The 24999-nt window shown below is 33.1% G+C and overlaps 1 protein-coding gene and 1 long non-coding RNA gene across 26 annotated transcripts; one reads left to right on the forward strand and one right to left on the reverse strand.

Annotated features, from left to right (window-relative positions):
• The first annotated feature begins 1994 nt into the window (after nt 1-1994).
• LOC111917639 (uncharacterized) lies at nt 1995-9687 on the forward strand. Of its 24 annotated transcripts, XR_006191648.2 has the most exons (11): nt 1998-2167; nt 2629-3066; nt 3263-3727; nt 4082-4140; nt 4225-4532; nt 4650-4720; nt 5525-5621; nt 5907-6000; nt 6150-6802; nt 6887-7116; nt 7210-9687. It is a non-coding gene; the product is annotated as an uncharacterized LOC111917639 (long non-coding RNA). The 24 variants fall into 24 exon arrangements; XR_008223923.1 differs by having other exon boundaries at nt 1995-2167; nt 2629-2728; nt 2996-3111; nt 4225-5621; XR_008223921.1 differs by having other exon boundaries at nt 1996-2167; nt 2629-3111; nt 3263-3351; nt 3668-3727; nt 4225-5621.
• A 2623-nt stretch (nt 9688-12310) lies between these two features.
• On the reverse strand, nt 12311-15571 carry LOC111917638 (F-box protein At4g02760). Of its 2 annotated transcripts, none has more exons than XM_042901961.2 (11): nt 15227-15571; nt 14265-14440; nt 13973-14170; nt 13771-13881; nt 13604-13689; nt 13376-13497; nt 13237-13301; nt 13032-13158; nt 12865-12929; nt 12705-12776; nt 12311-12622 (listed from the first exon to the last, which is right to left on the reverse strand). In XM_042901961.2, exons 1-11 carry the CDS (start codon nt 15545-15547, stop codon nt 12427-12429), a joined length of 1539 nt encoding a protein of 512 aa, XP_042757895.1. In that variant the 5' UTR covers nt 15548-15571; the 3' UTR covers nt 12311-12426. The 2 variants fall into 2 exon arrangements, with proteins under 2 accessions (XP_042757895.1, XP_023769078.1); XM_023913310.3 differs by having other exon boundaries at nt 13032-13167.
• Between the last annotated feature and the right edge of the window lie 9428 nt (nt 15572-24999).

Below are 24999 nucleotides of genomic sequence, written 5' to 3' on the forward strand. Positions count from 1 at the left end.
TGCAATTACTGATGAAATGATATTGGATTTTATGACCTAGATGGTATTTGATAGCAACAAATCAAATTAAAATGCTCAAATTCATCCATGATGGTAGAATGTTGCATAAACATGAATTTTAGGTGGTTTTGGGAAAATATGACGACACCAATGAATTTTATGCATTATGGTATATTTGTTGAGCAAATGAAGTTCATAACCATGAATAGATGTTATACGAATGATTTGGATGCAAAACACTACGTGTTGATTGATTATTGGATGAACCCATGAACTTTGCACTTATAAGGGTATTTTGGAGAATTTATTGATAACTACATAATGATTGACATATTAGAAATGAATGACATTCACAAAAATGAATTGATAGTCTAAAGCTGGAATTGGAACATAAACATGAAAGAATGATAGTGAAGTTCTAGCTCTAGTGAAGAATAAAAAGAACCATAACAGATAAAATAAAGGGAAATCTTCAGAAAAGTCTCAATGTTTACGGAAAAGTTACACTTTAGTCCAAAGATTTTTTTTTGAACGAAAAAGTCATGAAAACCGGCAAAAATTTGCAATTTGACCCTTTTTGACCGGTTGAAACCGGTACCAAATTAATTTGGGACTATTTCATAAACTAACCTAATATATTGGGACTTTTCTATAAACAAAAAATATTATAACTTTTCTGTAAACAAAAATATTAGGACTTTTCTACAAACAAAACCATTATTATTATTATTATTATTATTATTATTATTATTATTATTATAAATAAAAATACTATTTTTTGAACTTGTTATTATTAATATTGTTACTAATACATTTAAATGCATTTAAACGAAAAAATAATATTAATGAAATTATTTAAGGATGGAGGTCGAGGAGATGGTGATGTTTTTAGCATTGAAATCATGAATGTTTGCTTGTATATTTTTACTTTGTATATGGTCATTTCACATTTTTTATTATTGTTTTCAATTCAAAATATTAATACTTAAGAATTTAAAATAAGTTGCATGTTTGTAAAATTGTTTATAAATAGTTTAAGGTAGATAGGTTTCTCACTTTGTATATAAAATTGTTTAAGGTAGAAGAAATACTTTTCAGATCCAATAAATCCACTCCAAACATCTACATAGGTAGCCCATATCAAAATTCAAAAGTAACAAATTATAATATCTTGTTTAATAAAAAAGTAATATGACATGTTTTTTGGATTAATACTTTTGAATTTTGATTAATACTTTTGAATTATTCCTATTATTTTTTACTATTAAACAATATATTGTAATTAATACTTTTGAATTTTGATATGAGTTACACATGTAGATGTTTGTAGGGGAGTTGTTAGATTTGAAAAGTAATTATTCTACCTTAAACAATTTTATATACAAAGTGAGAAACTCATCTACCTTAAACTATTTATAAACAATTTTACAAATATGCAACTTCTTTTTAAATTATTAAGTATTAATATTCTGAATTGAAAACAATAATAAATGACAAAAATGAGATAATCGATGTTGGTTGAAAGAGATATGAGGGTTGGTGCACCGATAATATATAGAAAATGAGAGTGAGAGGATAAAGAACATATCTCAAATTAAAGGAAAAAAATGAAAAGGGGTGTACCTGATGAAGGATTCAATCGATGGTTGGGAAAAACGACTCTTAAGGATGGGATGAGGGGTTTTCTTGTTTCTATAATTTAATAAATAGTAAATAAATATTAAAAAATGTAAAAAATAAATAAAAGAGACAAAATAGTTTTTTTCAATTTAAATGGGACAAAGACCAAAGAAATCACGTCTCCAATTTTGAAAGTTAATAAAAAGACATCCAAAAAATTCAAAAAAAAAAAATTTGTAATTTACTCATGAAACTTTAATATAAACGATGATAAATAAGCATATTCATAAATTTAAGGTTATTATATTTATTTGCTTGTATAACAAGCTGTTAATTTTGGAAAGGTTTTATAAAAAGAGCCGTTAGGAAGTCAAAAAGTTTGGGTCGGTGTATTTGGCGCATAAAATGACCGTTCGTCACTCTTCACTCATCGCGCTGTCCGAACACCGTCGGAGAGACTCACCGTGTTCTCTGTAACTCCACTTCTCGGAGACCCAAAGATCGCTGTAAGTTTACTTACAATCCAAAGAAACTGACAAAGATCGTTGTAAGTTTTCATTCCTTTCGTTTTTCTCTTTCTCACTTTTGTTGTAGTTTTCTAGGGTTTTTTTTTTCTTCTGTAATTCAGATGTTATGATTTCCTCTCTATGTATGGATAAGAAAAAAATAGAAGGTTAGCTGTTGTTTCTTTTTTAATTCTATTTCTTTTCATTGTTCTAGTAGAAACCATGTCTTCTTCTTCTTCATCGTTTTGTTGGCGTTTTTATTTTTCTATAAAGTCTAATTTTCGAACTGGACCAGTAGTATTGCAATTTAAAAATAGAAGGAAGCCACATATTGTTTCTGTAGTTCTGTTAATCTTTTGGGTGGGGGTTTTTGAGAATGTATTTCGGATTTTGTTATTTACTGTTCCTAAGGCCAAATCAGAGCAATAGCTCTTTTTCTTCTCTTTAAAGCTGTCTGTCTTCATAAATATGATCACATTTCTTATTTATTCTTTTTAATCAGTTTCTTTCAGGGCGTTGTGCATTTTACCATGTTTGGATTGCTGTTTTGCTCTTTCAGCAAGTACTACAAAAGGGTCTCTTAGTATACAATGTTCTGCACTGTGAGGCAAATTATTATGATGGAATGATGACAAATCTGCATGATTGCAATCCATAAAATTCTGACTTTGTTGATTTCAAAATCAGTTATTACTTTGTCAAAGCAAAAAAATTTGAGAAATCCATGTTTGATTTCATGTGTCAATACCCTTGGTCACTAGATATATTATATTTCAAGATTCGAAGTGCAGTTTATGACCAGATATCAACATTGATGCACTAAATTCCCAAATGTTTTGAATTAATAGTATTGTTCATTAATAATGCAGATAGATACTCAAAGATCACTATTGGATGCACTCCAAACAGGGGTTTTCAATCTGTTTCTGAAGCAACCAAGGTGAACAGATAACCTGATCATATTTCAGTTGGATTTTATTAAGTAGTAAGAAATTCAAGGTTATGTTTTTTTTTTTTTTTAAATTAAGTTCATGATAATGATTTCTTTAGTGTACTCAATCACATTATGATAAAACCGCTGTTTCATTTTGACTTATTGGGGGGCAAAACTTAACATTGTATTTTCATTTGTGTAGGACAACTTGAAATTGTTGGATGGCATGGCAGAATTGAAACCTACTGTGTTCTGCCTGAAGTGTTCCACAATTACATAACAGAGTATATGGTAAATTGATGTATTTTTCAATCAGTAAGGCTTATTTAGGTTTATAGTTATTGGCATTGTTCTAAGAGAAAGTCTGTCTAATGTTGTTGCATATAATGCAAAGAGACAAACATTACTTAAAGGTAACAATTTTCAAAACATTCTTCAACACTTTTAGTTTTCCATATTTTAAAGAATATATCTTGTTTATGTTCCATTGTGCTCTTGATGCAAAAGATCTGGATCCTTTGATTGCAGTTGGTTGTTATTTTTGGTGGTATTTACTGATAAGAGTCTCATTTATAATATGTGTCCTGTTTTTTTACAAACAATGTAGATGTCAATCAGCTGAAAAAGTTTATGCATACAGTGATAGAAGGAGCAAACTCTTGATGAGGTAAATTTTTTTAATAGTGTGTAAGCACTCTTTTTTCATTGTTTAATTATCGCTTTGAAAAATAAAAATGTACAGACTTTTGTATTTATATTTCCTTCATGAGATGTATACTTTTTTTTTTTTTTTGTATGGAGCAAGGTGATGAAATTGATTTAATGTTGCGCCTACTGAAAGGGAAAAGTTTGTAGGTGGTGCTCCAGTATTGATATCATGTTATCTGGTTTCATCTGAACAAGAGTCTAAATACTAATTTATAGTGTATTTTTTATGTGAAGTTACAAGGTCTAAATAAATACCAATATATGCAACATTTTAGGATTATAACATTAAAACGTGAAATGTTAAAAACATCAGGGAAAGGAAATGCCACATGGTGGGTTGAAATGTTAAAAACAAGTGGTCAATATAATGAGGTAATAATCAATTCTCTTTTGTAAATAAAAATATCATTTACATGTATGAGAATTTTGTTTAAAAAATTCATTTTCTTTTTGCAGGAATCTTTTCATTCAGCTGTGATGCTTGAACAAGCATCTTATTGCTATAGAATCACCTTGTTCTTTTTAGCGATCTATCTGTAACAGAAATGCGATCATGTATTGCAGTTTTTGTTAATTATTTAATAGATAACTTTGTTTTACTATTAGTACTTAATAAATACCTTTCATTATCGAATATCAATGATTCTGTAACAATAATTTAAAGTAATACTATATGAATGATTTATCTCTTTTTAGAGTAATATTATGTTTTTGCTCCCTGAGTATAGCTGATTCGTTTTTTAAAAATTTGGTCCTTAGTTGAGGTATGTTATGTTTTCATATTTGTGCCTAGTAAAATGACAATACTTACTCTTCTTTCTAAGTTAGTGTGCTTTATTATGTTCTTCTGAGTTCTGACAAGTTCTGCCTTTTTGTATCAGAAAAAACCTCTGGCTTATAATGAAAGAACATGGAGTCATATTCGGGATCATGTCTATTTTCATATAGGACAGTAAGTTAGTTCTAAATAAAGTTTTATATAGTAATATTATGCTGAAATGGTTGGAATTTTATTATCACCCTCTTTGGATACAGATGGTAGGCTTGTAGTCATCAATAAAAGCCAAGGAATTTTGTTGAGGAATGCAAAAAAATTTCATTATATATATATAACAAATGTAACTACTTTAGAATTTGGCATATTTTAGATCTAGCTAAACGCCTAAAAGTTTTTAATGGCATATCAAATCTATATATAGCTAAAAACTCTGAACAGAATTAGTTTAATAGGAGGAGATTGTCAAATATGACTTGAGTAGTTGATACGTTTCACACTTAAAAGTTGCATATCAAATTTTGTTCTGAAGGGACATTCACGAAGGTTAGGATTTGAATCATCAAATCGAGAGACAATTAATTGCCTAAATCAATCCACATTTTTTATCAACTCTAGATTTCATATCCATATACACTTTCTTAACGTAAACCTCTTGTTTTGCTCTACATTTACTGATATTATTGTTCTTCCAGAAAAATGGGAATGTTCTGCTCTACATTTCATCAAATATGACATATTTCCCATTTGATGAAGTTAGTCTACATTGAAAATATTGGAATTTTATATCAAACAGTGGGTGTCAATCCAAACCGAGTCAAAATCACGTGATTTGATTGATTGTCTTAGGGGTATTTTAGTCTTTTGCTTTGTTTGATCCAGTTAAAGCCATTTTGGCAGTAGTTGAACTAGTGGGTAGAAGTCTGGGTTTTTTAGAATGTTTTTATGCTATTTATTTGGTCCTTAGTTGTTGATTTGCAGTGTGGAATAATACAAAAAATTGCCCCACAAACAGTCTCTTCTTCTGTTTTTCGTTGGTCGGTGCTTTTTTGTTTCAGTTTGCTACCACTATCTACAGGTATGCATCTGAAACCTTCCAAGATTACAAGTATTAGATTGTTTTTAGGGCTAAATGCAATAATCAACTCTCCAATCATTGACCACTTTTAAAGTGTTGATTTTGCTTTTTTTTTTAATTGACTAATTTACCCTCATGCTACTTTCAATAATTTCATTTTTATGACAAAAATTGCGTGCTACTTTCATTTCTAAAACAAAAATAACATGCTACGTTTGTTGTTATGATAAAAATTGTAAGTGGCTATTTCTGATAATGTGTCCTGTTTTTATACAAACTATGTAGATCTCAATGAGGTGTTCTTCAGGATTATGCACAACACTCAGCTGAAAAAGTTTATGAATGCATACAGTGATAAAAGGAGCAAACTCCTAATGAGGTAAATTTCTTAACAATGTGTAAGCACTCTTTTTTCATTGTCTAATTATCTCTTGAAAAATAAATTAAAAAAGCTTATGGTATGTAGTATGTACAGACTTTTTTTATATATATTACCTTCATGAGATGTATACTTTTTTGTGGATGCAGCTTAAGATGGAGCTAGGTGATGAAATTGATTTAATGCTGCTGATAAAATGCACAGGTAGTCTAAATACTAAGTTTATATTGTATTTTTGATGTGAAGTTGCAAGATTTACATATAAGTTGAAGAGTTTAGTAGTTATTATATACACAACAAAATGGATTATAACATTTTCGTGAAGCATTGTTAAACGAGAATCAGATCTCTTTGCAATTGGAGCAATTCTGATAACTGGTCCAAATCTTCACTTTAATTTTGATTACATCCATTACAATGAAAATATAAATTTAGAAGGCTTTGCTGTTTTAACAACTTATAGTACTCTTAAGTCAATGTTGCTTATTATAAAGATTGTTATTACAAAAGCTAAATTAACCTCTTAATGCTTGCTTAAAATGTGTCTGAATATGTTAGAGATAAAGATATAGTGTGAAGTTGCAGCTGAAAATTAACGAAAACTTACAATGAAGAATCCATAAATACCCCTATGTTTAGTATGTCTGGTAATTCTTTACAAAAGATATTTGTTATTTAGTCAATTCTTATACTTATTTAAAAAGTGTACTTTTTTATTTAATAAGTTGGGACATCAGAGAAAGGAAATGCCGCATGGTGTGGGTTGAAATGCCAAAAACAATTGGTCAATATAATGAATGAGGTAATAATCAATTCTCTTTTGTGAGTAAAAGTATTAATTACATATATGAGAATTTTTGGTAAAAAACTTCAATTTTTTTTGCAGGAATCTCTTCATTCAGATGTAATGACGTGACCTATTTTGCGATTTGGTCCTATTTTCTTCATGGTTTCACAATGCTTTTGGTCGCAACTCTAATAACCTAGATTAGATGTTAAATTTATGAAAATGATCTTTTTGTCCTTGATGTCATCTTTATCTCTTTTTTCAGAATGTGTTTTTGTGGTTTTTGTTGGTAAATGTTTAAAGGTATCTATCTGGTGGTCTGTTTAAAGGTAACAATTTACAAAACTTTGTTCAGCACTTTTAGTTTTCCATGCTTTAAAGAATATATAATCTGCCATGTCTGATATTATTATATCTTTCAGGCAACAATGCATCTCCCATGCCATGTGGGACAAACTTGGCCATCATGTCATGGATTTTATTAAAGTGTAAGTTATGTTTATGTGTTGTGTTTCATTATAGCATCCTAGTTTCATTTCTTTCTATTACAGTATTAAACTTTCAACTCTTATATTTTTTCTACCCAATTACATTTTACCTATTTTCTTCATTGGACATTATACCTAATTAAGCATTGTACTTTATGTTTTTTTTCTTATTGTGACATTAAACTTTGAATAATCTACCCATTTATAACATCATAGTTTCATTTTTTTTATTAGGACATTATACTCTAAAAAGCTTACCAAAAACTGGGTGGATTTTTGAAAATAGAATGTTTTGATAAGATGAAAGTAAAGTAGGATGCTATATATAAACCAATATATAATATCCGTGTGTGTTTATGAACTAAAGCTTGTGGATGCTCCTGAGATGAACTACACATCTGATGATCAACCATACCATACCCTCGTGATTAAATTTGAATACTTGAAAAATCTAAACGACTATTAAATAGTATTTTCTTAAATCTATAGACAGGAGGTATTTTGTTTCATTATTTATTTAACAAATGTAAGTAATCTTTTTTCATTGTTTAATAGTTTGTTTGAAAAATAATGTCTAATTGCATTTTTATGGGCTATAATTTGATCATGTTTATTTGTTATTAATATCTCTGAAATTTTCATGTGCATTTGTGTATGCTATTTAGATGCTAAGGTGTAAAACTTTATATTAAAACATTAATACTTTCATAATCAAAGACCATGTGATTGCATTATTTTTCCTATCAAGTCACTGTACTTAGAAAAACTGAACATGTTTAAAAAATTCTAATATCAAGACATTGTACTCTCAAAATCTAACAAATTGCAACATTATATTCTCATAATATAACCTACTAAGACATTGTAGTTGTAATACATTGTACCTTTAAAATCTAAAGTTTTTTTTTTCTATTCAGAAATTATATATTGAAAACTGTAGTATTATACTCTCAGTTACTTGTGTAGTATTATACTTTTTCTCAATAATTGCTACATTGATAGAGTGCTACCTGGATAATGATGTCTTAAGATCTTTGTTTGACTTGATAAAACAATGTTTTCATTTAGTGAAGAATTCAATCGATTTTAATGTTAAAAGTTGTCAATAATTAAGTAATGGCTGTTGATCAAAGGTGAAGAAACTTATGGCTTTTGTTATGGTCACTATAGTAATATATATAATGTTGATCATCAAGGGTAAATAGTGATGGGTGAAAAGGTCGATAACCCTTTTGTTTTGCTACATCTGATTTTCACAAACCTTTCTTTTATTTTTAAATCGACTAATTTACCCTCATGCTACTTTCATTTTTAAAACAAAACTAACATGCTAATTTTATTGTCATGACAAAAATAGCATGATAATGTTGCCTAGGTTGATATTGATCCATAAGGTTAAGCAATTTTCACTGCTATTATGGGTGGATTTTACAAAGTATAATAATGAATGTCTCAACAAAAAAAAGTTAAAAGTTCAATGCTATGTGATAGATTTTTTATTAACATTTCTAAGTCTTATGCTCAAACTTTTATTGATGAAGCTTATATGTAACACTTACTTGGTTTGCATACTTTTATGATGAAGCTTTTATTGACTTTGGTGATTTCAAAATCAGTAGTTATTTTTGTCAAAGCAAAATAATTGAGAATTTCATTTTCATGTGTAAATCCCCTTGGTCTCTACATATATTATTTTTCAAGATTTGAAGTACTCTGATGCACTTAATTCCTAAATATTTTGATAGATGCTCATAGATCACCATTGGCTGCACACCTAGCAAAATACACTCAAAATTTATGTTCTTTGGTTCTTTAAATGTATTTCATTCCACTATTTTTCAACTTTCTGATCGTATTCAGTCTTATATAGTTTCTGAAAGGGGACATACCCTTCAACTGTCTATTCCTGTTCATTTGGGGCTTCCCCTTTAGGGCTTTCTTTCTTGGGATGGCTATTGATCAAAGGTGAAGAAAATTGGCTTTTGCTACACTGTATATCCATGATTTTGTTTTTTAGAAAAAAATATATCGGGTTCCTCAAGTATTGATTAAAGCACTTATGGCCACTATACTAATATAATGTTGATCATCAAGGGTAACTTTTTCAAATTAGTCCCATAGTCGAAAGCATCAATCAAAAGAAGGTGATTGGCGATGTTTTGAAATCCAAAAAGGTATTGTTTAGTTGTAGATTGTTTCTTCTGTGTGCACTCTAGGTTTTTGATGAAATGTCTTAATTAATTTAAAGAGTTGTTTTGCTTTGTTTTGACTGTGAAAATGTTATTGGATTAAATTATGTAGAGAGAGAAGTAAATTACTTATTGTGAGCTATTAGAGATTCAATTAGGGAAAGATAATTTACTGTTTGTATTTTTAACTCATTTAGAAATAAAGTTGTGCATTTCTGTTTAATTGAGATGGGTTTACTTTCCAATTAATTTGCAGACACAACCCAAATGTATGAGAAGAAAATATTCGGCATTAGTATTTGGTTTGTGTTGCATTTTTTAAAGTGTACATAATGTTGATATTACTAATTCTTCTATTTTTAAAATAACTAGTTGTTTTCATTTTCCAATAGCAATACCAGATGCATGAAAAGAATTAATTATATGTAGTTAGTTACAAGAATTAATTATATGCATGGAATGTTGGTTTGGAAGAAAACATGATTTCATTAAAGAAAGTTTCAAGTAATCATCATAGTTCACTATAAGTAAGTTTTCACATAAAATCAATGTTTCCTATTTTAACTAGGGTGGGTTCTAAGTTGTATTTATTTATAGTGTGTCATATATCTATTTCAAGTTTTCAACCCAAACTAGTTGACTTATCATGAATCACAAAACTTGGTTTTTAAAAAGATACCTGATTATATCATAAAAACTTTTGGAGTTTAGGTTCTTTAACTTCTTTATCCTAACATACAACTCTATAAATGTTGATATTTATAATCAATTGTTATATTATTGTACTTAAATCACATCATGTTAGAACTGATGCTTCTATTTTACTTATTTACTGTATCTTCATTCAACTACTTGAAACTGTTGGATGACATGCATGATTATATAACAACAGAGTATATGATGTGACATTATAATCTAAAAGTTAACCTAAAACTGGGTAGGTTTTTAAGAGTAGAATGTTGTAATAAAATGAAAGGAAAGTTGGATGCTATAGATATATATATAACAAGCAATCACTAAAACTACATCTCTCCTTTATTGTAACCATTTAATAATCTCTTGGCTATGATTCTTTTCTCTGAATCTCTACCTCACCTATACATGGGAAATTAATTTCTCCTAAATTATGTGCTCTGAATCTCTATCTCACCTCACAGCTGTTGAAGAATAAGGAACAAACTAAACCCAAATTTACAATCATTAGAATCCGAGTAAAATCTTTTACTCTGGGTAAACATTTGTTTCTTATAGAAATAAGTAGGTATTTAAAGAAAATGTAATGAAAATTACTAGTATATTTTATGTGGCAGAGTCAAATTTAAGTAAAATAAAAAATAAAAAAAAAAACTCCGTCCTGTGGGCATATCACCTAGTTGCTATGATATTTAAAGTAATATATTTCCATTTATTTGACTTGAACAATTATAGTTTTATAACAGGGTTATTTGAATTTAACGAACGAAAGTTATCAAGTAAAATCATATTATGTATATTATGATTCTATGAATGATAAACATAGAAGTTTAGAAAATAAAATGATGAAAGTGATATTTTACAAAGTTCAAAATTATATTTTAAAAAATAAATGAGTGAATGTCATTTTACAAAGTAAATTGGTGATGGTCAAAGTTGAACATAACACAGTTTTTTTAAAAAAATGGTGGAATATTAAAAATGTGAAGTTTGTAATATGACATCCTAAATATTAGTATATTAAAATAAAATTCATTTTCTACTCAACTTTAGTAGAATGAAGATCTGATGATGATGTTGGTGTTGGGTTATGGAATTTAGGAATGGTATTTTTTTCATTATTGAGAAAAAAACAAATCATTAATCATATTTATTACTTTTTTAAAAGAAAAATAAAAAACTCGTCAAATAGCCTTTAGTTTTATAGAAGTTTTATTTATGCAAAATCATCAAGTGGGAAGAGAAATCTTCAAGACGTCGTTTTAAAAAATAAACAAAAATCTGGAGGTTTGACTTCGGAATACAGGTTTTATCTACCAAAAAAAAAAAAAAAAAAAAAAAAAAACATTTTTTACGGTAAATCTTCAAAGACAATTTCCATAACAAAAAGAGCTTTATATTATAGTTTTAACCTCAAAAAAAAAACTTAAAGAGCTTTATATACATGTCGAATAAACCTGCGATATCTTTTTATGTTAAAATCTTCAAAAATATCATTTCCACAACAAAAAGAGCTTTATTATATTGTAGCTTTGACCTAAAAAATAACTCACATAATTTTGCAGATATAAACTGCGAAATTCTTAATATTATCATATTTGACCTACGATTTTTTCTCTATTTGGTAAATGTGAATAGTCTTTTTTTTTTTTTTTTTTTTTTTGGAAAATGATAAATGAGATTAGTCTTTATTGTCTTTTGCCTCTCTATTATTTATGTTAGGATCTGAATCAATTTATCATGAAATTTAGATACTGTAAACTTTGTATGATTATTATATGTATACAATATTTGTGTATTAAAGTTGTTGATATTTTAAAAATTGGAACCTTACTAATTTTTGGATGAGAATGTGATTAGATTTTAGGTAATAGAAATTCCAACCGGTAAAGTTTACCATAGTCTATGATTATTTAAGGAATCTGTACAAGATTTAGACTGTAATTGAATGAGTTTAGTTTACGAATTTGTACGTACAGTGTTAGTTTAAGGCTTTAAGGCTTTAAGCGGCCCTTTTTTTCTTATAGAAAGAAAAGAAAACTACTACAAAGATGGGCCGATATGTTTTGAGAATATATGATAGAATAAACAAGTATTTTGATTTTGTTTATTTTGAGTTTGCATCTTCATCCAGGTTAAATAGAAAACAATAATAGCCAACTAAATTACAAGTTTATTTTCCAAAATAAGAATTCCATTAGACGATATTAATTAAATTTGAATCTATGGAATCTACGTTATTCTATGTGTCGGAAAAACCAAGCTAAAACTAATCTGAATTTTCCTCCTCATAACTTACAAAACTGGTTTCAACACTGTCTTCATTACCACTACCACTGCCATTACCATGATCCAATGTGCTCATAAAAACCGATCCATCAGATCCCGATGTATCCGACTGTGATGCTGATGGCGATGGTAAACTCACATCACTTCCCGTTGTCATTTCTTCAACCTCAATATAACTGCATTCAATACATATATTTTCAACAAAACCAAAATATTATATACTACTAGTATTACATTTTCCTTCACAAAAAATCATACCTTCCTACTGGAAATTCTGCTACCAGACAGAAATCAGGCCTCTGTTCCAATACTTCCTTTATAGGAATAAAACTGCATACATAATTCCCAACCAATTTCTAAATTTCTTCTTTACAAAAAAAATATTTTTCAACTAATAATAATAAACGACTCTGCCTACCTGGCACTGTAACATCTGTTGTACCAGTCACCCTCGCATGCTAGACCTTCCCTGTTAGATATGTCCTGTTCTCCCAAATATTTTATTTTCGTTTATCAATATTATTACATCTCTCACACAAAAAATAAATAAATAAATAAATAAATGAATTTTTTTTTACTACGTACAAGGTGTTTGAGGTGTCTGAATTCGCCTGCAAGAACAGCTGCCATAAAGCGTTCCACTTCAATTTCCTTGAGATGCATGCAGTCCCTTAAAATCATCACCTCCAAATTATCTCCACCACCATTCGCACTGAGGTTCCTATCATTTCAATTTTCAATTTTCAATTTTCAAATTTCCAATAATAGTCAGCAACACAATTTTGCTTACTTTAAGAAGGAACCCGTGAATGAGTACGATGTTGAAAGGTCAATATGTTTCAATTTCTGTAGCCCCTGAAATATTAACAACATACTTCAATACATTTTGTTACTTGTTGTTACTAGGATATAACAACTAGTAACTGTACCTTCACCAGCATACGGGCCTTATAGTCATGGAGTTTGAATCCTTTTAGTGCTAAAGTTGTTATGTTAGGACAGTTGAGCACAAATTCATTGCAGGTTGGGAATTTTAAACCATCATCTCTACCTGTATTGTATATGAGGAGAAAATAATTAATGAATGTATGTTGCAATTTCTTGTAAAAACAAAAGGTCGAGCATGAAAGAAGAGGTACATAACAATTAATATATACCTGTTTTTGAAGATTCAAAGACCAAACGTTCTAACAAGGGACAATTCTTGCTTATCGACTCCAGAGTATGCCTCAACTCAACATGCCTATCAATATCATAACAGGATTTATTTAGTGAATGGGAAAAAGAAGAAAATTTTGTCAAGAAAATAAAATAAAGGACTTACAGGCCGACAATTTCAAGATCAAGGAGAGATGGACAAGCTGATAATGATGCCCAGAGGGCAGTATTGTCCATTCTTTCAATGTTGAATAGGTGCAATCTCCTTAAATGAGCCCTAATCACATGATATAGATAAAACCTCAGAACATATATAGTAGAGTAAACAGGATTTACTCATTTATTTACTCTAAATAAAGAAAACATACCCAGGTGCACCACCATTAACACTCAAAGAACTCAAGCAGGATCTTGTAAGAATGGAAGATTCTTTTCCTTGCCTTGATCGCTTGTCATTCCATGAGAATCCTGATGCATCATTAGAGTTCCTAATGCTATAAACTAATGGCTGAGATGAAAAGAACGGAGGTGCAGGAATAGGTGGCAATACACCAAGCTTGATAGACCTGATATGTCACAAAGTACAAATACAAAAAAAGAAAATCATGTTTGTATTCGTATACCATATAATATGCCACATAAAAGAGAAAAACATGTTACCTAAGTGCACCTCCAGCTCGATGAATCATGGTAGACACCACAGCGTTATTCACTTTGGGGACTATTGTAGCCAAGTCAATGTTAGCAAAACACAGAGGATCCATAGCACACTTCTGAAAAAATGAACATGTAGCCGCAGCATAACACACACTTTGTGTATCCAGCATTGAAAAAACCTATGGATCATTATACAATACAAACAAGTGAAGTTAAGAAACAATAACAAACAAGAGAGAGAGTTGCAAAAATCTCTGAACTAAATAAGCATGATGTTCCTTATCCCAGGTCTAGGAGATATGAACAAAACAGAAAGAAAACTATTTGAATAAACAGATCGAAATCAAATACCCAATATAGCATACAAGACAAATGAGTGAAGCTCACAAACAAGAAAATTAAATTGCAGAGAAACATCCGAACAAAATAATGTTTATTTCATATCTTAATTCACGAGGATATGTACAGAAAATAGAACTAAAACCATTCGCATAGACAGATCGAAATAGGATCCAAATCAAAAAGTTAATACATTATACAAGACAAGCAAATGAACTAAAAAAAAATACCAATACATTAATCAGACAAGGAAGCTAAGCCATAGAACGATAGAAAACTGCACATAAACATGATTTCCTTCTTCCTCATCCTAATAAACCAGACTATCAACAGAAAACAAAATTTGAAACAATAAATATTTGCTTAAAAGGATTGAAATATAATCCAAATAAAAAAAACTCGATATCAAAGGAAACAAATAAATTAATATAAAAAAAAAAACAATAATTTGATGAGATAAGGAAGCAAGCCATAGCACAAGAAGGAGAAGACTGAAACTCCGATACCATTTGAACTAGATGCAAAACATGATACACTTCTTCCTTGTACTAATTCTCGATAGCATAAAAAAATTATTCGCATAAATAGATCGAAACATAATCAAACAAATAAAAAAATCAATATACCTTGATGGTGAGGTCGGGTGAGAGTGGCCAAATAACGGCGTTATGAGACGAGGAGCATTTCCGAGCAGATCGATTACCAGCTTCAAGTAAAAGAGATCCGAGATGCAAAGCTCGTTGAATCAACTGATTTTGATCGGAATCGGAGGACGTACATTCGATGAGGCGGTCGAATGAGGCGTTGATTGAGGGAGAATCGGAGAGAGCTAAGAAGGATTTTAAGATAGCGTCCATGTTGAAGTGATCGGAAGAAGAATCAGATGACGTAGGTTTGGGGGAGGAGCAAGGGCGTTTGGCCATGGAAGAGGAGAGAAGGGAATCCATTGGAGGACAAGGGGGTGGGGTGGGGGGTGGGGGTGGTTTACTTTAACAGGGAGTGAGTGAGAGTAAAGAAGAGGAAAAGGGTACGGACGAGTGACACGTGCGGTGTAGATTGCGTACGTGTAGGTCTAGATTGGTCGCTTCAATTCACAGATAGAAAGGTGTTTATTGGATGACTTCATTTATATACAATAAATAAATTAACCGATTAAAGTGTCCTTTAAACGGGTAAAATATAAATCTCTTTAATGAGAACGATTTCTATTTTAAATTCTATAATTCAAAACCTACGTGTGTTTGGTTGGCAATAAATGAATGAAATTCAAAGAAAAAAAAGACTATAATTACTCATGTGTTTGGTTCGACTTAGCGGGGGAAAAAGATTCAAAACCGACCACCACCACCGCCGCCACCACCACTACTACTATCGCCGCCGTCACCACCACCACCGTTGTCGCCGCCACCCACCACCACCATCGTCGCCACTGTCGTCGTCGCCACCGACCACCATCGTCATCGTCGTCGTCATTGCCGCCACTACCACTACCATCACCCACCACCACCACTACCAAAGCGGCCATCACCCACCACCACTACCAACGTCGCCACCACCATGATCGCCACCATCACTACGATCCAGAAACTCTTTCACTTTGTGCATCTTTTGAAGGTATAAAGCTCATGCCTTGCTGATATTCCTTCTATATCTCATTTGATGGCCATTTATGAGTTCTTTGTCCCAAAGTTTGGATCTTTGTGAGTTGGAGCACTCCAGAGCTTATTATCTATCATTTTAGGTGTTTTAGGATGCTTTGGTTCATAAAAATGGTTGTTTGATCGTTTCCTTTGGCCCATGCATGAGTTAAGTGACCTTGAATGTTGTGAAAGTTAGGGTTTTGAGGATTGATCCCTCTTTAGCGATTGCAAGGCTTAAATTCGGAGACTTTATGGATTAAGACTTTATTTAGAGGTCAGATATGGGGTTGGAATAAGTGTCTTAAAGGAATAAGACGTTTTATTTGAGAGTTTAGCGTTAGACCGTCTACGCTAGGCGTACTCCTGGCTACGCCCAACGTAGTCATGAATGGCCCCCGATCATGTTGGTTCATTGTTAGGCCTTGGGCCTTCTTGGAATTGGGCCCATAATGGGCTTTGGGTGCCATTTAGGAATTCAGGCCACTCTAGGCTTTTGGGTGTCTTTAGGCAGGGCCCGATTTGTGTTTTATGTCATGATTATTAATTAGGATATTATTTGATGATATTTAGTACGGAGGTTTCCTGGATCAGTAGTCTGAACATTTATCTGGTTGTTTCAGCAGTTTGAGGTGAGTCTTCTCCCTGTGTTTGTGAGTCGAAGGCACCAATGCCGCCTCACCAAATGGTGTATGTAGGATGCTAGTTGTCTTTGTGACTTTTGCATGTTTGTATGAGCATGTGTGGTAGAATATTTGTATCTATGATGACCAACTAAGTCTAGTTGCTATTATTGTTTTATGCTTTTATGTGTGGTTGAGACAGCTAATAGTCTCTAGGGTTGCTGATAACCTACCCGGGCATGTTGTTAGCCTACTAGGACTACTGATAGTCCCCAAGGTTATTGATAACTCATAGTTGTTTATTTGTATAGTGATGTGTGTGGTATTTTGAGAACTCTCTAAGCTATGTGCTTACGATTTATAGTTTACATGTTTCAGGTTTTTCTTAAATTAAAGGAGGGGGACGGCTCAATTGTATCGCATTAATGGGGGACTTGTGCACATGATAAATTTTAAATGACACTCTGATAAATGTTTTAAGATCTTGTAGTTGTGATTTGAATAAACACTTAATGTTTTAATTGAAAATTTGGGTTGAACTTTGGGGCGTTACAAGTTGTTATCAGAAGCTTGGTTTGAGGGATTCATGCATACTCTCGGGTGTGCTTGAACTCAAACTGAGAAGTTGGTAAAATTTTCTAAAAGAAAAAGATTTTCTAAGAAAATTTTTAAATTAAAAAGGGTGCGATGCATGCAATCAACCGAACTCAAGTAAGTATTTCCCAAAATACCCATGCATGTTTTATGCTTTATGTTTGATTTAAGTATATGAGAATTTCATGCTAGGTTAGGGCTAAGGATCTGCTCAGTGTTGCATGGTAGGATGCCTGATTAGGAGAGATGCATTTATGCATGTTATGTGAGTTGGTAGTGATGCATGCTAGTGACTAGAGGTCTTCGTGAGCTTCTAAGATAGAATTGTCTGTTTATGCAATGATATTAGTTCTTGATGCTCAAACGTTGCTTGCTTTGTGCTTTATAGGACTCATATTGATGTAAGTTAGTTATCGCATGAATATGTTGAGTTATATGCAGTAAGGGTTAAATAATCTTAAAGTGGGTGACTTGGCCTTATTGCGCAGCTCTTGTTTGATTCTAACCGTTGTAGGGTTGAGTCCTTTAGTCAAAGGATTATCTAAGCTTTGGTGCATGTAATTGTATTCATGAAGTACTTAAGTGACATTAATAGAGGTCCTTCAATAGCTGATGGCAGAGTGAGGTGGGAATCTGTCACACCCCAAAACCGAGAACGGCGAAATACGTTCTGGGGTGGAGGACGTCTTGTACAGTATCATAACAGTGTATAATAGTAAAGTCAAGCAACAAGATCCATTTCATTAATATAATAATTGTAATACAAGCGTGTTCTGTACAATTAGATAGACACCAAAAGTATAATCAAAATAAAAGATGAGTCTTATATATGCACTATCTTCTCAAAAGCTGCATCTGTACCTGTCTACTGATGACCTGAGAATACAAGTTATTTTGGAAACGAGTATTAGCATAAAGTTGGTGAGTTCATAAGTATTTAGTGTCATTGCTTGAATAAAAGTGTTCAAACATTTAGTGATACAGTAATTGTTATCACGTTTTGAAAATGGTGCGATCCCTAGAAAATCCTATATTTTCCAGCAAAAGTAGTCTTCTACCAAGACTCGGTTATTTTCAGGTTTGATTCTTTGAAAATGTAAAGGTTTCCTCCAGTGAAATTATCAATGTAAAAATATAGTTTTAAATTTCATTCATATAAAATAATTAAGAAAATAGAGTTTTACCCCAGCAGTATCACTGCCGGCTGAATGTAGTAGAGGTGCAAGCTCCAGGTGGTATTAGATGTGTATACACCTCGGGGAGTCTGTTTTACTTTTAATTCTTAATGTGTTAATTAAGGTCTGAATGTGAACTTGTATGTAACCATGCTGAGTGTAACACCCGTTTATTTATTAAATAAATAAATAAATAAATAAATAAAGGACTCATAGCCCTAAAATAAATAATTATGTATAAAAGGATGGTCTCGAAGAGCTAATTGCCACCATTTTAGAAGTCGAGGGTTAAAAGTGTAATTTTCGGACTCAGTTTATAATTATTTATGAAGATAGGGGCTCTGTGGTAATTATTTGAATTTAATTTAAAAGGGAATGAGGTGGAAAGGTTGATTATGTCATAACTAAGATATTGGGGGCTGTTTGATAGTTTATGGGACTTAATTTGTAAGAGATTTCCATGGATTGGGTTGAAAAGGTAAAATTTGGACTTCAATTGTAAAGGATTCAGGAGGCAGGGTTCAAATTTTGGATCATAGTTGAAAAGAATTGTATGGAGAGGGACCAGACTTGCCATTATGGGGTGAAGTTTCTAAGTTATGGGATATATAACTCAATCTAAACCCTAACCCTAGCACAAACAAGAGCATCCGCAACTCCCTTCTTCTATTGTCGGCGTTGCACCATCGGAGATCTCCAGCCGCCGCTTCCAATTCCCTCGTCGCCACCTTGCACCACCGCCATGATGAGCGTCGCCGCTGCTGCCCTTCAATGACGAACGTTGTTGTCGTTGCTCCTTCTCTGCCGTTTTGTTGCAGTGCTACTCCGTTGTCGACGACAACGAGGCCGCCGTCGCCACCCCCTCGTTTCCTGTTGCGTCGTCACAAGTTTGTTGCCGCCATCTTCATGTTGCAGTCACCTCCGGTTGTCGCTCGCCGCCGAGAAAAGATGGTTGCGGTTTCGTTTCTGAGATCGGTGTGGACTGCCGACTCACACCTGTTCATGGCGGGGCTATGTGGGTCGTTCCACATATGGGAGTGTGTTCCAAATCGTGTTTTGTGTTGTTGTGTTATTTGGAGCCCAAAAAGGAATCACTGCCACCACCGTGAGGTGGTGGCTGCCGACGAGAAATCACCACTGCCGCCGCCTTATGTCACATAATGGGTGGTTGGGCTCCCTTTTCGAGTAAAGGAGTGAAGAAGTGCATGTGCAGTCGATGTGTGTGTGTGGATGTATGGCTGGAGTCCTCAGAAAAGGCATCGACCACCATAGGGTGGTGGCTGCCGCCACTTGTCACCGCCGGCCACGACAAGGTGTTGATATGTGTGTATGTTTAGCTTAGTTAGTGTGTGTGTTGCTTTGGTATTTTCCTTGTAAATTGTAAAATGGAATAATGAAAGGAAATTCCACCACCTTAGGGTGGTGGCTGCTGCCTCCTGCCGCCACCGGCCGCCGTGTCGGGTGGCGGTGCGCTTTGCCTCTTGTGATAGATTCGTTTGGGGTGCTAGAAACCCTAATGGGCTCAAAGGAGCTCTAATGGGCCCAATGAAGTTTAATGGACTCTAATGGAACCAATAAAACCCATATGGGCTTAATAAGATTTTAGTGGGCTTATTAGGACCAATAAAGCCCTATGTAACGCCTGTGTTTCGGGCTTGCCATTTGTAGCAATGTAATAGTCTAGGTTGACCTTTGTAACCCGTTTTGAAATAATAAAAGTGTATTATTTGAGTATTATGTGTTTTGTGCTTAATTGCTTAATTATGTGGTTTGATTAATTAAGAATAAAAATAAGTGTCAAAATTTAAGTGTAAAATAAACTTAATGTCTTTGGTTAATGTTGTAGTAATTGAAACGAGGTTTCCGAATATATATAGAACGCCCAAATCTGACTTCGTATGAGGAAGTTATGATTTATCGAAGTTCCGGCTTAGCGATATACAGCCTGTTTTACTCGATTTGAGATCGAGCGGTTGTTAGCCGAAGCAATCTAAATGAGAATCGAAGATCTCATTGTTGGTATTGAAACGATAAAAAGTTAGGCGAGAACGGACGTCAAACGAAGAAGTTATGAATTTATAACGAAAGTTTCTGTCCCGGCCTATTAAAAATAATTAATAAAAATAAAGTCAAAATTAGCCGACGGAGTCTAAACGAAAGTCGTAGAGCGTAGTCTCACCTTCGCGTGGATATAAAGAACGTCGAAAACGGAGTTCGTATGAAGAAGATATGAATTTCCGAAGTTTATTAATCATTTTGTATTTATTTTTAATTCAAAATTCGGAAGCATTATCCGAAGGAGTCACCGATCTGATCCGAGGTACGCCCCGCGTACTCCGAGGGTGTCGACATCGCAGCAAGTGGCTTTGGATGACGCATGCACTTACGAACTTGAAGCAGTACGCGCTGCGTACTGCTGTACGCCCCGCGTAATTGAGGCTTCCAACCTCCTATAAATAGGATGCGAGGGTTCCGGGTTCTTTTGCCAATTTCTTCTCTTCTCTCTCCCGTTTTGCATCGTTTTGCGTGCCAGAAATACCCCGAAGCCCCGGTATCATACTCTAGCCCCGAAGCAAGTCCCGAGATCCCGAAGATCCCGAGAAGTGCGGTTCCCGAGTCGAAGCTCTGCCCGCGAGAAGTTCGATTTTTGTGAAGATCTTCCAGATCTGCGGTGGATTACTACTTCTATAAGCCGTAGTGTTGTTGGATCATCTTCTGATCAAGTGAGTGTATACTAACTTTCATAAACACAATAATAATACGAGTTTGGTTCGAGTGTATTAAGAGTATTGTTGTTTATAAGTGTGAGTGTGTAGTTACTTTCTTCTAATACAATAATACGAAGTATTTTATATAAAAATACGTGCTATGTGTATATATTTGGTTGTGTTATGTGTGAATGAGTATTCACTCTCTTCTATCTTATAGATCTGCTTATTTCTTTATGAGATACGTGTTATGTGTGTGTGTGCCTCATCTGTTATGTGATATATGTGTTGATTAAAGCATGTTATACAGGTTTTCTTTAAACTATGTATACAAATGTATATTTTTATCTACTAATATGTTGGGTAGAACATGGGTAGACCGTTGGTGTGTAATAAACAGATGAGAGGCCTCGTTGTTGTTTGATTGAGTCATCTAGCGGAGTTTAGATGACGACCACTGGCTATTCTAGACAGTCTTGTGGAAACATTAGCAGGTTCGCCACCTGTAGGTGTTAATGAACTTGGGTGTTCATTCGCTGTACTCCATCCCCCTCATGGTTGCCTTATTTGACTTATATTGCTGAGGTACCCCCGAAGCATGTGTTGTCGCCCCGATGAAATATTCTTAGACTAGGTCCCTTATGTTAGTTGTTTTAGGGACATTAAAGTGAGAATAACGGGAATGGGTAATTGGGTTATTGTTGGTTGGTGAAAATTAAATATGATATTTATTGTGGGTTGAAAACCCTATATGCTCACCAGGCTCCCAAGCCTGACCCACTCAGTTTTAAATTGTATTACAGGTAGTGGCGGAAGGGCATGAGATGGATGAACCATCAAGTTGTTTTGTTTACAAGTCTGCATATGTTTATATTTGTTATATGACTTGTAATGTATTCGTTTATGCTTATTGGTCTGTATCGGAACATGACACCCCGAGTTTTGAGCATTCTAACACTCCTAAGTGTACATGCAACCCTAAATACCTTGGATGTATGTTTTCTCTATTATACATGCAATTATGAACATCCAAGGTATTATCCTAATCTAGCATACAAAATAATGAATATAACAAGATATAATACATACCTCTTTGATGTAGAATGTCTTCATGAAGCTTGAGTGCCTAGTGCCTCAAGTGTGACACCTCAAATGGTTCACACAACACCAAATACACTTGGAATAACTTGAGAGAAACTTGAACACTCCTAAAATCGGCTAGCCCTTTCTTATTCTTCATAGTTGTCGATTTTTCCCAAAGAATATGATCTTATATAGTTGTTACAATTAGGGTAAACCCTAATTGTCATGGCCTTCCATTTCCTTGGATCCATGGGTTCAAATACACCATGGAGCATCCATGAACCATCCTATGGGTTTTAGCCCAACTTGATTATCCATGGAGCATTAGCCCACTATACAAGTATGGATGATTTACACAATCAACCCATATATTTAATTAGTCTTCTTTTGATAACTTAATTAATTCTAGATTAATTCTTGATCAATACTAATTAAATAATCCTATTAATATATTGGAACTTATAATATATTAATCAACCTTAAGCGTTATTTCTCTCATTATAGTCTATCCAAGTGCATGATGTCATGCAACCCAAATGGACCATGTCGGGTCGGGTCAAGTCTTACCAATTATAATTATGGACTTAGACATTAATCCAACAGTCTCCCACTTGGATATGTCTAAAACTATTATTGCAAGTATGACTTCAAGAACCGACTGGCAATCGTAGCTCTCAAAAGCTTCCGTCGAACTCTGACCTTGCCGATGAACTCTGACCTTTGTCAATGACTTGTCCATTAGATAAGTGATCATATATTCCTCTATTCTGGATATCGAATGGACTGAGACATGGATTATCAATCATTCTCTCTGTCCATTTGGTGTTTCCCGATTTCTGATTCATGATGACTGACTGATTTGATTTGATCATTCTCTCTGTCCATTTGGTGTTTCCCGATTTCCGATTCATGATGACTGACTGATTGAACAAATCAAATCAGTCCTGGCTTGGCCAAGCACTCACACGTGTCATCATTAAATCATCGAGGGGCCCACAGATATCGCTTTTATCCCGAAGGTAAAAGGAATGGATAAACTTCGACTCATATCGCTTGTTCTACTACTTGTTGAATCATACACAAAGGCACATTTTATAACATCGAGTTACCAATGCGTTTTCGTGCAATCAATGTACTATCAACTCATAGTAACAACTCATATCTCTAGGTTTGAAGAATATAAGATATTATCATCTCATGATCACTCGTGATAAAATCCATGAAGTGATTCAAATGAGCGCTGGTTGAATTCAATACTCAGAACTTATGAGCACTCAGGAGTGTTGTAGCACAACTTTGTCAACCAACTTGGACCTCTACAAGCCAACCCATTACAGTTTTGATTCATATCTACTTCCAACATATGACCGACTGTGGATGGTTTGAATAACTTAGTCATTCCGGAAGAATAACCTAGTTTATTCTGGAAGTCAAAACATGCAAAATGAAACACAAGAATAATTGAATCTTAATATGGTATCAAAACCTATGAGCATAAATAAAACACCTTTTATTTATCACCATATGATTACACATTATTCATTCCATACTGTTTCAGCTATCAACTTTATTCTTGAATTAAAACAATAGTTGTCCCATGCTCCGAGCATGTACTCTATGTTTTCTAAACACTAGTCATGCCATACACCAAGTATGCATACTATGTTTGTCTATGACCCTTACTTTGTGAAATAAACCAATTGACCAAACTTTCAATGATTCTAATTTCACACTCCCGAATTCTTATGGCAAATGCAGGAATTCCAAATTCATGCCATTTTACCTACATCTATTAGATTCTTAATTTATATGCAATGATTCTCTTGTAATGATTATGCATAAAGTCACAAAGATTTGACAACAAACATTACAGAGCATTCCAAAGAAGATCAACTCCTTGGAAACATCCTTCTTGCATTAAGTTTCCTAATCTTACAAATTGAATACTTTCTAACTTTGAAATATTTCCATATTCCATTTTGACTACAACTTCAGAACAATAGTTGCCTCTTTTCAGACTATGTCAATATGGTCCTTCCAACAATTAACACTATACTTCCAACTGTCCCTGAGCAACCAATCTTTGGTAAACCTTAGATTGTCCTCGACAATTGCTTAATTGTTTTAGTCATATCCAGTTCTAGACCTTTTCCCTTCTTAATGCCCTAGGCATCTGGAAAATTTTAGACAGGATGAATATAGTACATGTAATCGATCCTATATCTGAAGCATATGGGACACGATTCATGATGTCTCACATAAAGACTAAACCAGTCTTTTGCTATAATATTTTCATTTCTATTTGCCAAGTTCTCATAATTCAGATTATGAAAAGGGATGTCATAATCATAATCGAATTTTAGAACGCAAATAATGAACCCATATAGAATTTCCTTATGTTGAGTCATTCCAACATGAAATTCATATATATTCTTGACTAAATTTGATTAAAATCTCAATCTATGCTTTTAGAATTGAAATGAAGTATAATTTCCTCTCCCTTAATTATAGCAAAACAACTTTTTCAACCACTGCAGCCTCACGAATTGAAACTTTTGTTTTCTATAATTAACATTGCT

This window comes from Lactuca sativa, chromosome 5 (genome assembly GCF_002870075.4).
Source record: "Lactuca sativa cultivar Salinas chromosome 5, Lsat_Salinas_v11, whole genome shotgun sequence".
Lineage (NCBI taxonomy): Eukaryota > Viridiplantae > Streptophyta > Magnoliopsida > Asterales > Asteraceae > Lactuca > Lactuca sativa.

What these genes read in the sequence shown, in the direction of transcription:
- LOC111917638 (XM_023913310.3), bottom strand. Translation starts at nt 15,547, where the DNA reads ATGGATTCCCTTCTCTCCTCTTCCATGGCCAAACGCCCTTGCTCCTCC. An exon ending in TCAGACACCTCAAACACCTT is followed by an intron (nt 12,930 to 13,031) that starts GTACGTAGTAAA and finishes TTGGGAGAACAG; the next exon opens with GACATATCTAACAGGGAAGG. An exon ending in GCAGAATTTCCAGTAGGAAG is followed by an intron (nt 12,623 to 12,704) that starts GTATGATTTTTT and finishes TATTGAATGCAG; the next exon opens with TTATATTGAGGTTGAAGAAA.